This window comes from Harpia harpyja, chromosome Z (genome assembly GCF_026419915.1).
Source record: "Harpia harpyja isolate bHarHar1 chromosome Z, bHarHar1 primary haplotype, whole genome shotgun sequence".
Classification (NCBI taxonomy): domain Eukaryota; kingdom Metazoa; phylum Chordata; class Aves; order Accipitriformes; family Accipitridae; genus Harpia; species Harpia harpyja.
In genome coordinates, this window is record NC_068969.1 from 72905424 (window position 1) to 72917896 (window position 12473).

At 37.5% G+C, this 12473-nt stretch overlaps 1 protein-coding gene across 4 annotated transcripts in view; it reads left to right on the forward strand.

The window, feature by feature from the left end:
• The window catches only part of FRMD3 (FERM domain containing 3), a 154317-nt gene extending 142183 nt beyond the window's left edge, over positions 1-12134 (forward strand). For all 4 annotated transcript variants that reach the window (XM_052778098.1, XM_052778099.1, XM_052778101.1 and 1 more), the window contains one exon: positions 8690-12134. In XM_052778098.1, coding sequence (XP_052634058.1) covers positions 8690-9285 — 596 coding nt within the window. In that variant the 3' untranslated portion in view covers positions 9286-12134. The remainder of the gene's footprint in view (positions 1-8689) is intronic.
• The last annotated feature ends 339 nt before the right edge of the window (positions 12135-12473 follow it).

Sequence of the window (12473 nt, forward strand, 5' to 3'; positions counted from 1 at the left end):
CTCTTAAAACTCAGTAGGAACTCAATAAAAGGTCAAAGCTGGTATGGGTTGAGCCTTTACAAGACTTTGAGAAGAGGAACTAATAGTCAAAATGGTGAAATGTCTTGTAAAAATCCAAACCAAGAGAAGCATTCATTTGCGGATGGTTAACCACTGCAACAAGGAAGTATGCATTCGATTACTTCGGCATGGCTCCAAGATCACAGCCAGAAGGGCTGGTAAATTTACATTTCTTTTACTCAAACCTGACCCCCACCCCCAGTTTGTTATGCTAATAGTGGTCTCTTGGAAAGGAACTGTACTGTGAAAGACGATGTTACGTTGAGTATAGCAGAGAATAAGGATGAATTACTGACAGGAGCAGAGTTGCAAATGGGGAATGAATGAGATTAAACTTAAACAGCGTTTGTTGTAATATCTTACATAAATTGTGGATTTATTTGTTAACTGCTAACAAATGAGTGACTGGAATTTTGCCCTTGTGATTTTCTTGGACTGAGAAGGAGAAATACTTTGCAACTATGATAACTTCTGACAAAACTAAATAGTTCTTAAATTAGCAGGTAGATTGGTAGCAGATTTTCAATGTCAGCTGAATACAGTAGTGGATATGGTTTAGCGTTTTACTGCCACTGAGTGGGTTGGGTTGCCAGATCACAACTTTGTTGGTTTTATTTTTCTAGATACTGAATAATTTAACATACTGAATAATAGTACTGGGGTGGTGTGGGGAAAGGAGTCTGATTCCGATCTCTTTTTCACTATGCGTAACAAGAGTGCAACCCAAGCAACAAAAAGTATTCAATACTGTTTTGGATAGCAACCAAAACAAAGGTGGGGTTTTTTTCTTGTTTTTATACCAAAATCCCTTAGCCAAAGGTGGATTGGCCCCTCTGTCAATCTATATGTCTCTGTTTCCTTAATGTAGTTTGAGATTTCAAAATTTGTTTCTCCATGCTTTCTGTGGTACTGTTTACTTTTGGTATTTTTGCATATATAGGCTGACAGATTTCAGTTTCCATGCACCTATATAAAACTGTGCCTTTGTATTGAATCTTCATTTCAGAAATGAGTATTTACAGAAGAATTAACTGAGAATGTTCTGGCAAAGACCAGAATATTCTCATACTTTTGGCATCTGAAAATCAGAAAGCAGTAAGCACAGAAGATATGGGACAACTTGCTTCTTGCAGTGATTTGTCTCTGAGTAGCAACAGCTCCTGGCTGCCTTTGCTTCATGAATTCACCACTCAGGGGAAACTGTAGTGTCTATGACAATGCACCTAGCTCCCTTGATTCAAAAATAGATACCAAAATTGAAAAAGCATTAGTATTTACAGGTATTTTTTATTCTTACACCTCAGAGGTTAAATGCTGGCTCCAAATAGGTGCAAGCCATCTTGGTTTAATATGACACCAGTCTAGTAACAGAAGTGTGCATTGGGGCTACACTGATTCTTAAAAACCTTGATTTTGCTGTACTGTTTATAGGATGTTATTCCTTTTGGTGTACATATGCATAAAACCTGTATATCAGCATATAAAACCTGTATATCAGCATATGAAAGCTAAGGACTGGAGTCAGCTTGTGCAAAACTCATGGCAGGGGGCAAAACTCCTTGGGAGAACCCCACTGAGATTGTGACTGCTTCAGAACAATGCTGCCTTGCGCCAGGAGGGCTCACCCAAGCTAAGCGGGCATGCTGAAATGTCCTGCTTGTCCTTTTCTCGAGTGCTAAGCTTTCACATCAGCGCCCACCTCTTTTCAGAGGTGCTCCCTTTGGCCTGGTGCTAGACACTGAGTCACTGCAGTCCCTTCGCCAGCTCCTCCCCTTTCTCTGAGCTGCTGACGGAGGTATCTTGCCTTCTCATCCCTGCTCCTATGATAGGCAGTTCTCTTTCCCTGCTACTACCCTCAGCCTTTTCGCTGCTTAATCCTGCTTCTGAAATGGGGTCAGCAATGCTGGGGTGGGCTCCTGCCAGGCCAGAGGGAAGGTAGAGACAGGCACCCCAGAATGCCTGCTGTGCTGCGTGCTCTGTTTTGCGTCTACCTCTGTGCTTTGGGTGCCCTTTGTGGGGTGTGAAAAGCAGGGTGGCTGTCTCTGGCTGCTGTGCTAGCTGTGACATTAGTTGAACACCGTGACCCACAACGCAGTTGGGAGGTGAGTTGTAATGCTGCAGAATCACAGTGCTTGCAACTGATATGAGCTGGCAACTGTCACAGGGCTTTGCTCCCTTCTAGAAGCTCCCGTAAGACTAAAACAAGTGGGAACGGCCACCAGGAAAGCCAGGTCACTGCCTAAAAAGAAGTTACTGTAAACTATCATCAATTTACTCCCCTTGCAAAGCTAGAACAGGTGTCTTCTATGGGCACAGGATGTGGGTAAGGTAGGGATCTATGGCCTCCTACTTCTGAGGGCTGGACATCTAGCTGTGATGCAGATCCTGCTTTGATGCAGACCATGCTTTGATACAGATCCTGCGTAGGGCAATATTTGAGTTTAGTGCAATTCTAGATTCTGTTTCCCTTTCCTACATTTTCTTTGTGACATCCATGTACTTTGCTCATGTGAGAAAGCCACACTCTCCTTCCCTCTAAAAGGTCATTCTATTCATAGTACAAATGAATTTTGTTCACATGGAAAATAAACAAAGGAATACACAATATTTCTACAGGAAGTAGTAAAAGAGATAGGAAGGAACTGTCCTAATCGCAGTCTGGCTGGCCTTACTTGTTTACACACCTATATGTAGTATTCCCAGTGCTGCGCTTTCGGGACCATATCTAACTTTTCAGTTCTCTGTTTAAAAGAAGGAAATCTTCACACTTGTTCCTTTCTCCACTATACAAAGCCTTTACAGGTATGTAATTGTGTTTGCATGTCTGGTAAATAAAGTTGTGTGCAGTATATTCAGCCACCAGACAATGTGTGAATTGAATTTTTTAATAAGCAGAGGATACATTTTTCTGGGGTGCTGTATTTCCAGCAACTGCAGCTTCTTAAGAATGGTGGAGCTGGGACTGCACTTCATCCTGCTAATCCTCAGCTGCTGGTTTTGGCCCCTTTAGAAACACTAGCAGCTGACAACATTTATGTCAGACCTCTTGCACATTCATGTTCGCAGCAGATGACCACTGTAAACTCGTGTTTTATTCAGCTGTTCATGTTCCTATCTGCTGTAGCAACTTAGAGGTTTGGAACAATCACAGTATTTAGTGGAAGGGTACTACCGAGTTTTGGCTGGGGTAATGAGATCTCTCTGGCTCTGTAAAATTTGTCCAGCTGCAAGAAAAGTGTAGCAAATTTTTGCTATAGATATATAATATAAGAAATAAAATTGAGCTTATTTGCTTGATATTCTAGTAATATGTATTAAAAGATACTGACCTATGGAATATAAATTGAGGGTAAAAATATAAAATGAAGGATGGAAGGAAGAAGTTCTTCTGAAATGTAATTTAATAGTCAAGTCGTAGTCCTTTAAATCTAACCACAGTATAAATTTCAACTATTACTAAAGAAACAGTAGACTTTTCAAAATCTAGGCCCCAAAATTATATAAAATTATAGCCTTATAAGGGTAGTAGCAAAATAATTGTTATGTATTAATAAGAGCAAAGGATTTGCAGCAATGTTGTAGAGTAATTAAAGGGTATTGGCTTCAGGCTTGCTTTAGCTTTTATATTCTCTTTTTCCATTGGAAGATTTTGAGGATTTATTTTTTCTTTTAACCTGGTTCTATTACTTCAGATAACTGACTCTCTTGAAGGCTATCCAAAAAGTAAATAATCTGAAAAACTTGCTCCTTTCTTCAATTTGTGTCACTGGAATATTTATTATACTGTAGAATGATTTAGAATTTCGGTGCCTTGATGTGATATTCCTTTGCCTGCATAAGCATTGTAAATGATATGTGCCATAATGATGTTACACTTGTATCTTTTGACACTATCAAAATCTGAGTGGTCCAACATACTTATCTGTATATTGCAACATGACTGGAACTTTGCTGTGGGCTTACATTGACCATGGTTAATAGCTAATTGTTTCCTCAGTCCTTGACTTGATAAATATTGTGATGTTACAGGGAATAAGAAGGCACAAAAAGAACAGCTTTATATATTTTATTTTTTAAATATCAAATGAGCTTGCAACACCAGCAATTAATGCCCATTCTAAATTTTCAATTTTTTTATATTAAAACCTTATTTATTTACACTTATATTTGGCTGATGTAAAACACAGTTACTTTGATTTAGTATGTTTTAACAACAATTAAACAGTTGAAAATTCTTGTTATGCGCTCAAACTAAATGGTGGACTGTAAAGTTGATGTATGCTTTAGAATTGTGACACATTCCAATTTTAATACAACCCCTTCAGAAAACACTGATCTGAAAAGGTTCCTCTACTGCCTTCTATCTACAGATTAATCACAAAATCAGAAATTTGCCAGTTATTTGAGAAAAATACAGTTTTAATGAAAGTTAATATGACCTTTCTTGTTTATGTTCACTATGTATGTTATGCACACTGGAATTTACTCTGGGGAAGGAGAGAAGGCTCAAGAATCATAAACTGGGGTGACCTTTATTTGCAGTAGCTGCAGCTGTCCTCTCTGTGATGAGAAACCTGATGAAGATATATTACTGACCTTGCATCTAAGCAGGTATAGAGAAGCCTATGGCCAGGATTCTCAAATTCGGGAGGTTAAAATTAGGTCCTTTAATCCATATTAAGGTACCTAAGTAAGTGGCTCAACTTACCTTTACTCCTATTAAAAGAAAGTGAAAAGCACATTTTAAAATCAAATTGTTGTACTTGTGTATCTAAAGATATGTGCAGATGCTTAATGTTGGGCTCCAGAGTTTAAAAATTTTGGCTTTTATGTTTTAAGATATCATGAGTGCAACTCTCAAGTGACTCAGAGTATGTTTGATGATCCAGCATTACCTGCTGTTACAGTATGCTTAGGAGAGAGATCCCCCAAATCTATTCTCACCTCTTAGTGTTCATAGGGAGGTGGTGGAGTCACCATCCCTGGAGGTGTTTAAAAAACATGTAGACGAGGTGCTTCAGGAGATGGTTTAGTGGGCATGGTGGTGTTGGTTGACGGTTGGACTTGATGACCTTAAAGGTCTTTTCCAACCTAAACGATTCTGTGATTCTGTGATTCTATATCCTGTTATGTCTAGTTTCAATCAGTTTGTATCCTCTTCTTGACTGTGGCAAGTATATTTGTTAGTACAAAGAATGGTGTAGACAATAAGTTCCAGCACAAAATATGTTTCATGCTGAAATGTGATGAATTTCTAAAATGGCTGTGATAGGAGAGCACAGATTAGTTGAGGCAATGAATTATTAGCTAGACAATCAAATTAAGCTAATGAGGAGACATCTGCATTTTCTTTTTTGAGGACAACGTTTCATTTCTGTGCATATCTGCTGGCTAGGTGCTGGTGAAAGGAGCACTCCTGCTCTCTCTCTGTCCCTGGTAATGTGCTGCGCTCGTGACAAGCCAGTTCAGGAAGAAAAACCATCAGAGAACTAATCCAGTTAGAAAACAGTTATTTTCCTAGGTTAGCTTTAAAAGCTGGCTTGCTCAGGGATGAAATGAGAGGAAGCAGACATGGTCTTTTTGGTTGATTTAGCCAGAAGGTGAAACCTCACCTGGAGGCATGGCCAGTGTATCTCCTAGAGAGCAGGAAAAGAGAACAAATTACAGGGGGAGAGATCTGTCTGGGCCATTTTTAAGACTTAAAAGGGGAAATGAATTTTAGTAGCTAATGTGCTCTACTGAAGGGGGGGATGCTTCCTGAGGACGGTGTTCTGTAATTAAGAGGTTTTCTGTAATGAATGTAACATGACACATAAAAACATGTACTAAGAAGGGGATTCAGAAAGTTGTATTGTCAGGTAAGGAGCAAGCTAGCTTCTTCAAGGAGTGATTTAATATAAGTAGGTTTAAAGTGCAGGTTTTCTGTCATTTCTTACATCTTTTAGAAATATTTGTACTATGTTATATATTTTATGTTGCATTTATTGGCATTTCATCTCAACTGATATTAAGTTCAGTATAATTTTAAAGTTACCAGATATTAACAAGTCATCGCTCACCCAATTTTTGGGTAGTCTATAAACTGGGGTAACTTAGCAAGTACCTTACTTACTCTTTCGACTGTCTGGAGGACGTGCTAACAATGCTGCAGAGGTCGCATGGAGGATTTTGTGGTAGCAGTCAGGCACTCTGGCATACAGCAGGGTCCTATGGAAGATATTTCCATGTGGAAATGTTGTAACAAGCTGTAAGATTCCCAGTGCAGCTTTAAGATTCTGTCTCGCAAAGTATTAATCTGCTTGTTTAATTTAATTTACAAAATTTTAACAGGTTAACTTTATATTGGCAATTTTTTCTGCAAATACTGAGTATTTTGGGCTCTGGCAGAATGTGATAATGTTCCTGTGTCTGGCTCAGGGCAGGCCTACTGCTGAGTGACCTGATAGTGCAAAAATCTGGTATTAGTTATGAAACTGAGATTTTTGTGGATATGTCCCATCCTAAGCATGGTAGTCATGATAGATGTAAAAGGGAAAAAAAAAGAAAATAGAGATTCTAAGACCTTGTTGTTCAAGAAATGCAAAATTTGTAACAGTGAGAAGGTCTAGAGTGAACAACATTGCTGAAATATAGTTATGCCTACTGCTAGTTTAATGATCAGTAGCCAATGGTGTAAGAATATTCTTTTGCTATCTAGTCAAATAGAAGGAAAGTAGGTTTCAGAAACAAAGTTAATAATTTCAGTACAGTGAATGGTATTTACAGTTCTTAGGACTAATAATGTAAAAAAAAATAAGTCACATTTTCAAGAAAAAATTTGAGGAGGCTTCTGATTGTAAAGTGAGATTCTTTGCAGAATTTTGGTCAATTATTGTTGAATTACTATTTAAAATTTTAGCTTAGAATTGTGATCCAAAATGCATCTAAGCTGTGTATCTTCCTATATTGTAGATGTCTTTATCATTGGGATTTTTGCTTTTCAATTTTTGTCCTGTATCATATGTTTACAGAGCAGTAATGCATCTCTTCCATATAGCACTGTTCAGGTCATGCTTTATTTCACTCATCTCAAAATGATCATAATGGGCCTTTTGTTTAGTTTAATTTTTTTATATGTTTGCCATCCTTTAATAGAAAACTTCAGTAGAGCTTGCTGAGACCCTTTTACTTCACACTGAAACCCATTATATATCTAGTATAATTAGCACTGGAGATGTACCACTTTTCTGATTACTTGTTTTTTTGTAATAATACATTTTCTTTTATACTACATTGTTTTAAAGTCTCTGAACCTTAACCTTTACTGCACTAAAACTGGAATGAATCTTTGATGATGTCAGTTTGCTATCTTTTACAGAGATCTTTTGCTGAAATCAAAGAATTGGGCCAATTTGAATTATATATAGTACTTTGACATGAACTTCCTGAGTTACTTGTTGGACAAGTCATGTAACCTTGTATTGGTTTTATCTGCTATATCCTTATCTATATGTTGCATTTGGATTAGTCATTAGTAAAGAATGGAGCGGTGCTTAACATCACAAACCAAGAAGTACTAAATGTTATTATATATTACTGTTGCTTATAGACTGTACTGTGTATGGTCTATTCCTTTTGCACATAGATGGCATCTGATGATGGTAATGAGTGTTGGACGTGGGACAAATTTAAAACTGTTTTCTGATCACTTTGTCTGAGCTCTGTGCCCAACTCTCCTCCCTTCCACTGCTGCAGATGACGACTAAGAGCAGTCACTGCAGTGTTGATGTAGCTGTGAAACAGCTAGACTCTTTTGCAGACTTACTGCTGTTAGTGTAGACTGGAAAAAGGGGAGTAAATTTTGAAGAGGAAAGAGCTTGGGCAGAGAGTGGGGTCACAAGAAACAAGCATGCCAGTAAGGCTAAGAAAGAATCCTCTGTAAGGGGGAGAGAGAAATTTAAAGGAGAGGGAGAAAAGAGACGGTGAGTATGAAGAGCAGAGAGGTGACTGGAAGAAAAATGAGACATGAGGAGAGGGACCTTTTTAAAGAGGTGAGGCATTTTCATTCCATTTCAATGATACCTAGTCCTCATACTGTATGTCAACCTTCCTCTCCTTTTATCCTCTCTACCATTAACGCGAATTTATCATGCTAATCTATTGTCTCTTTTTAATGTCATGCTCTATTAAAAATTCCCAGCCTCAGCCATTATCTTATCTCTTTCCCTTCATTCACCTCCAAGAAATAAAGGTGAGTTGTTGTTGTTGTTGTAGTTGTTATTATTATTATTAGACACCAAATAGCACCAATTCACATATGTACTAGGTATTCATTTATATCAGAATTCTGACTGCCAGTAGAGAATGAGCTGTTCTGTTTTCTGTTTTGCATTACATCATTATTAGTAGTAGCTGCATCAGACAAAGTTAAGTAGATCTGGTGTACTACAGTGTTGTAAAAGATGTTGCCCTCCTCTGGAGCTTTTCAGAAAGCTTTTCCAGTTTTTGCTAATTGTGTATGGTCAGGTTTCCATATGCAAAGTCATTGCAGAATCTTCTTTCCAGCCTCTGGTAGATACCATTGGAAGGCTGAGTTTTGCTACCAGGAAGGCAGAAATTTAGGATCACTATTTTCATCCTGTTTTTTCAGGTATCCAACTGCCAAAGGAAGATGAGATTTCAGTACCTGTGACTTCAGGCTCCCCAGTTAAGGACACTGGAGAGAATGTTGATCTTGCCATTGAACACGAAGAGAAGATAAAAGAGGAACCTTTAACCATCTCAGAACTGGTATACAATCCTAGTGCCAGCTTGCTGTCCACCCCTGTTGATGATGAGATTGACATGCTCTTTGATACCTGTCCAAGAGTAGAGAATGAGAAAGATGATACAGATTCATTTGAGGAACTGGAAGCAGATGAAAATGCATTTTTGATTGCAGAGGAGGAAGAACTAAAAGAAGCTCGGAGAGCACTTAGGTGGAGCTATGACTTTCTAATGGGCAACATAGAGGTGAATGCCTTTGTGAAGAGTTTCTCCAGACTTCTGCTTGTAGGCCTTGGACTGCTGTTGTTTGTGTTCCCTCTTCTCCTTGTTCTCTTGGAGTCGGACCTTCAAATCTCTTTTCTCCATGAAATCCGTCAAACACCGGAGTTTCAGCAGTTTCATATTGAATATTACTGCCCCCTTAGGCAGTGGGTGGCTTGCAAAATAAACTTCATTCGTGACATGCTGGGCAGCTTTTAATTTTTAAATAAATATGATACAACTAAGGGCTATATTCAAAATTTCAGTTAGTACCAGCTTTCCATAATGCCCTGGGGCCATCAGTCAGTAGCTGTCTTCATATCCAGTTCATTACAGACTCTTCAGGTTGTTAAGTTCCCTTTATGTACTTAAATTGCCCCTTTAGTTACAGGCTGATACAGTTACCTTTCAATAACCAAAAAGAAGCTTTATTTTAATTGCATTTCAGACTTCCTGCTCATCTATTACATCATATAAGATGGGGTCACAATAAGTTTCATTGTCCTTAACCTTCCAATCCATGACACTAAATCCAATGACACTGGAAGAATAACTTTTTTGAATATCCTCCTTAGTGCAGCAATCTCTTCTAACCAATGCCTATACAAGCAATGTTTATGCTGGGTTTTTGTTTGTGGTTTGGTTTTCTGTTTGTTTGGTTTTTTACATTTTTATGTGTTTAAAATATTTTGGTAAATTTTTAGCAAAAGACAACTTCTGATGTTATTTAAATGTACAAAATGGTAAGAATAATGCACAAGGGCATGTAGGGTGTTTTTAGTGTTTTAGCAATGATTTGTTTTTAAACTACTGGCTGGAGAATGAATGAGTTTAATATAGCTCTATACAGAGGGACCGTGGTTTGGGAAATACATAGACAGTTCACTCAAGTTCAGTAGGGGCTGCCTGGGGGAGGTGAAAGGACACGAAGTATGCAGAAGAATTTCTGAAAGACACAGTTATAAAGCTTGGGGAGGTGAGCAGAACTGAACGTAATGATCCTTCCTCTAACCTGTCAGGTTGTCTTATACTTTATCAGTGCTGTAGAAAGTCCCTACAAGATAGTCCAAGTACGTTTGGGAAGAGAATGAGTCTTCAGTCTAAATGTAGATTATTGTACATAACATGGAAGAAGATAATAGTAAGTAGCAAAAAAAAAAAAAAAGGCAAAAAAAAAAAGCTAAAACCCTAGCTAAATCAGTAGGTGAGTGACCTACTTTTAAAAATGATAGAGAAGAAAAATTTATTCCTTTTTAAAAGCAAAGCATTAGGCTGTACAGTTGACATAAAAGTATTCTACTGACTCACAGTTAAAGGCTTAAACACTTTAAGAGATGCATCTTCATCTTTGATGCCCTTATTAATAATCTGTAAGACAACATATTTTTTGTGCATACTAATATGCTTCTTTTCACATGTAGCAGCATACTTAGCCTTTTTCCCTGTTATTACAAGCCCAGTTACATGTTCTAATGCTGTTTCATGTAACACGGATTTATATATCTAAAGTTATTCCAATATAGCTTAGAGAATATGCTTAAGTAAAATCTTGTCTATGATGAGAACATTTGAAGTCCCTCAAATGTACCACAGAGGTTGTATCTGAGAGGAGAAAGTTTTTATTCTTCGCCCTGCCCCAATCTTAGTGCAGAAGTGTTTTGTATTTAAACTAGGGAACTCTGATTTTGGCCTCAGAGTCTTTCTCCTGCTTAGACATTTATGAATTGGAGACATATTTGAGGCTGTTTTATTAGATGTGCATTTAACACATTGTAAACACATCTCTAATTCCTACTGAATAAATTAATTTAGTTTCAATATCAGAGAATTGGTTTTGCTTGGTTTTCTCATGTAAGCCTTTGCAAGTGTCTAGTTTGAAAACAGCAGTTTCCTTAGAGGATTTCTCCTTCCCTTCTAATCTTCAGTTTTTAAAGGACAAAACAGTTACAGGGTTTAGGAGTTCCTTTTCTCAGTTGAAAACTTTTGGATTGCTATTCATTTCTCAACCAACAAAGGCTAAATTAAACAACTACCTTTTTTCTCTTGTCTTTGTTTTTCCTTGCCAATCTGTTCCTCAGAAGAATCATTATTGATTAATTACTTGATGTGTATTTCTTCTTGTGCTACTTGCAGCTAAATGATCCTTTCCTATGAGGTAATAATCATTCAGCCTAATAGAAATGGAGAGTGAACTGAATTAGACATTTGGCCTTAACAGGAAATTATTCACTTGCATTGTTTCTAAACAAAGGTGTCAGAAAAGGTGTTTTGAGTGGTGAAGACTGTGAGACCTGGCATCCTGCTGGACTATGGAGACATGGTTCCACACAGGCTCCTATATAAGTCTGATAATTATTTAAAAAAAAAAGTTAGGTCCCATGCTCTAAAATGTAGTCTTGTCCCTGTAAATTACAGCACTCCAGAAGTAGGAGTATTGTTATGCTTGATTTAACTCTATCGGAAAATGGCTGAGTTGCATGAGAACATAATCTCAGAAAATGTGCAGTGCAGTGAGGTTTTATGTAGGGTTAAATGCAAGTGTGTGTGTGTGCACATGTGCCTGCCTTTACTAACCATGTGCATATATTCAGGCCTGGCCTTTTAAAATTCTTCCCTTCCTTCCTGATATTCTCTGGTCTATCAAAGTAATTTAACTGAAAGTCATGAGAGTCCTGTAACTTAAAGGCCAGGGCCACGTAATACACGCAGAAGGATATGGTTGGGCATATTCAGAGAGAGTAGCAGTCTAGTATATTATTGGTGAGGATGACAGACTTGGATTATGAAGCATCTATAGGTACAATATTTTGTATTTCTGTCTGTGCTTGGATTATATTGTAAAATGTTATGTACTTGAAATCTATTTTGTGGTTTGTCTAACATTTATAAACACAACTCTGGGAAGAATTAAAAATGGTTTTATTTCATGGAGACTAAGGGGAAAATATACCTGTAACTTGAGCCTTATCTTTGTACAGTGAATTTCACATTTCTATATGTCAACATCCTGATTGTTTTGTATGTTGATATGATGGCAGGAATCCCTAATAAAAATACACTGGAGAAAAGCTTTCTGCAGTTATGACAGTTCTTATGGTGAAAGATGTTTTGTAAATAATAGTTTTTGTTGAGAATTAGTTGGTACATGATATAGTACAGATTGCTTAGGACTCTTAGAATTTTTTTTACATACTTTTTTTTTTATTCATCAGCTGGAGAGACACTAAGAAAGTGCTTTAAAATAGGATGTTATTAACATGGCTTCAGATGCACTAACCAAGGGCCTAATGGTTTGCCCAGTTACCATATAAGAGTTAGTCACTTGAATTTGCCCCAAAATAAAACTACTACACACAATACAATTTGAGAGGTCTGATTTTAAAGTCAGGCCCTGGCTGTAGACATAT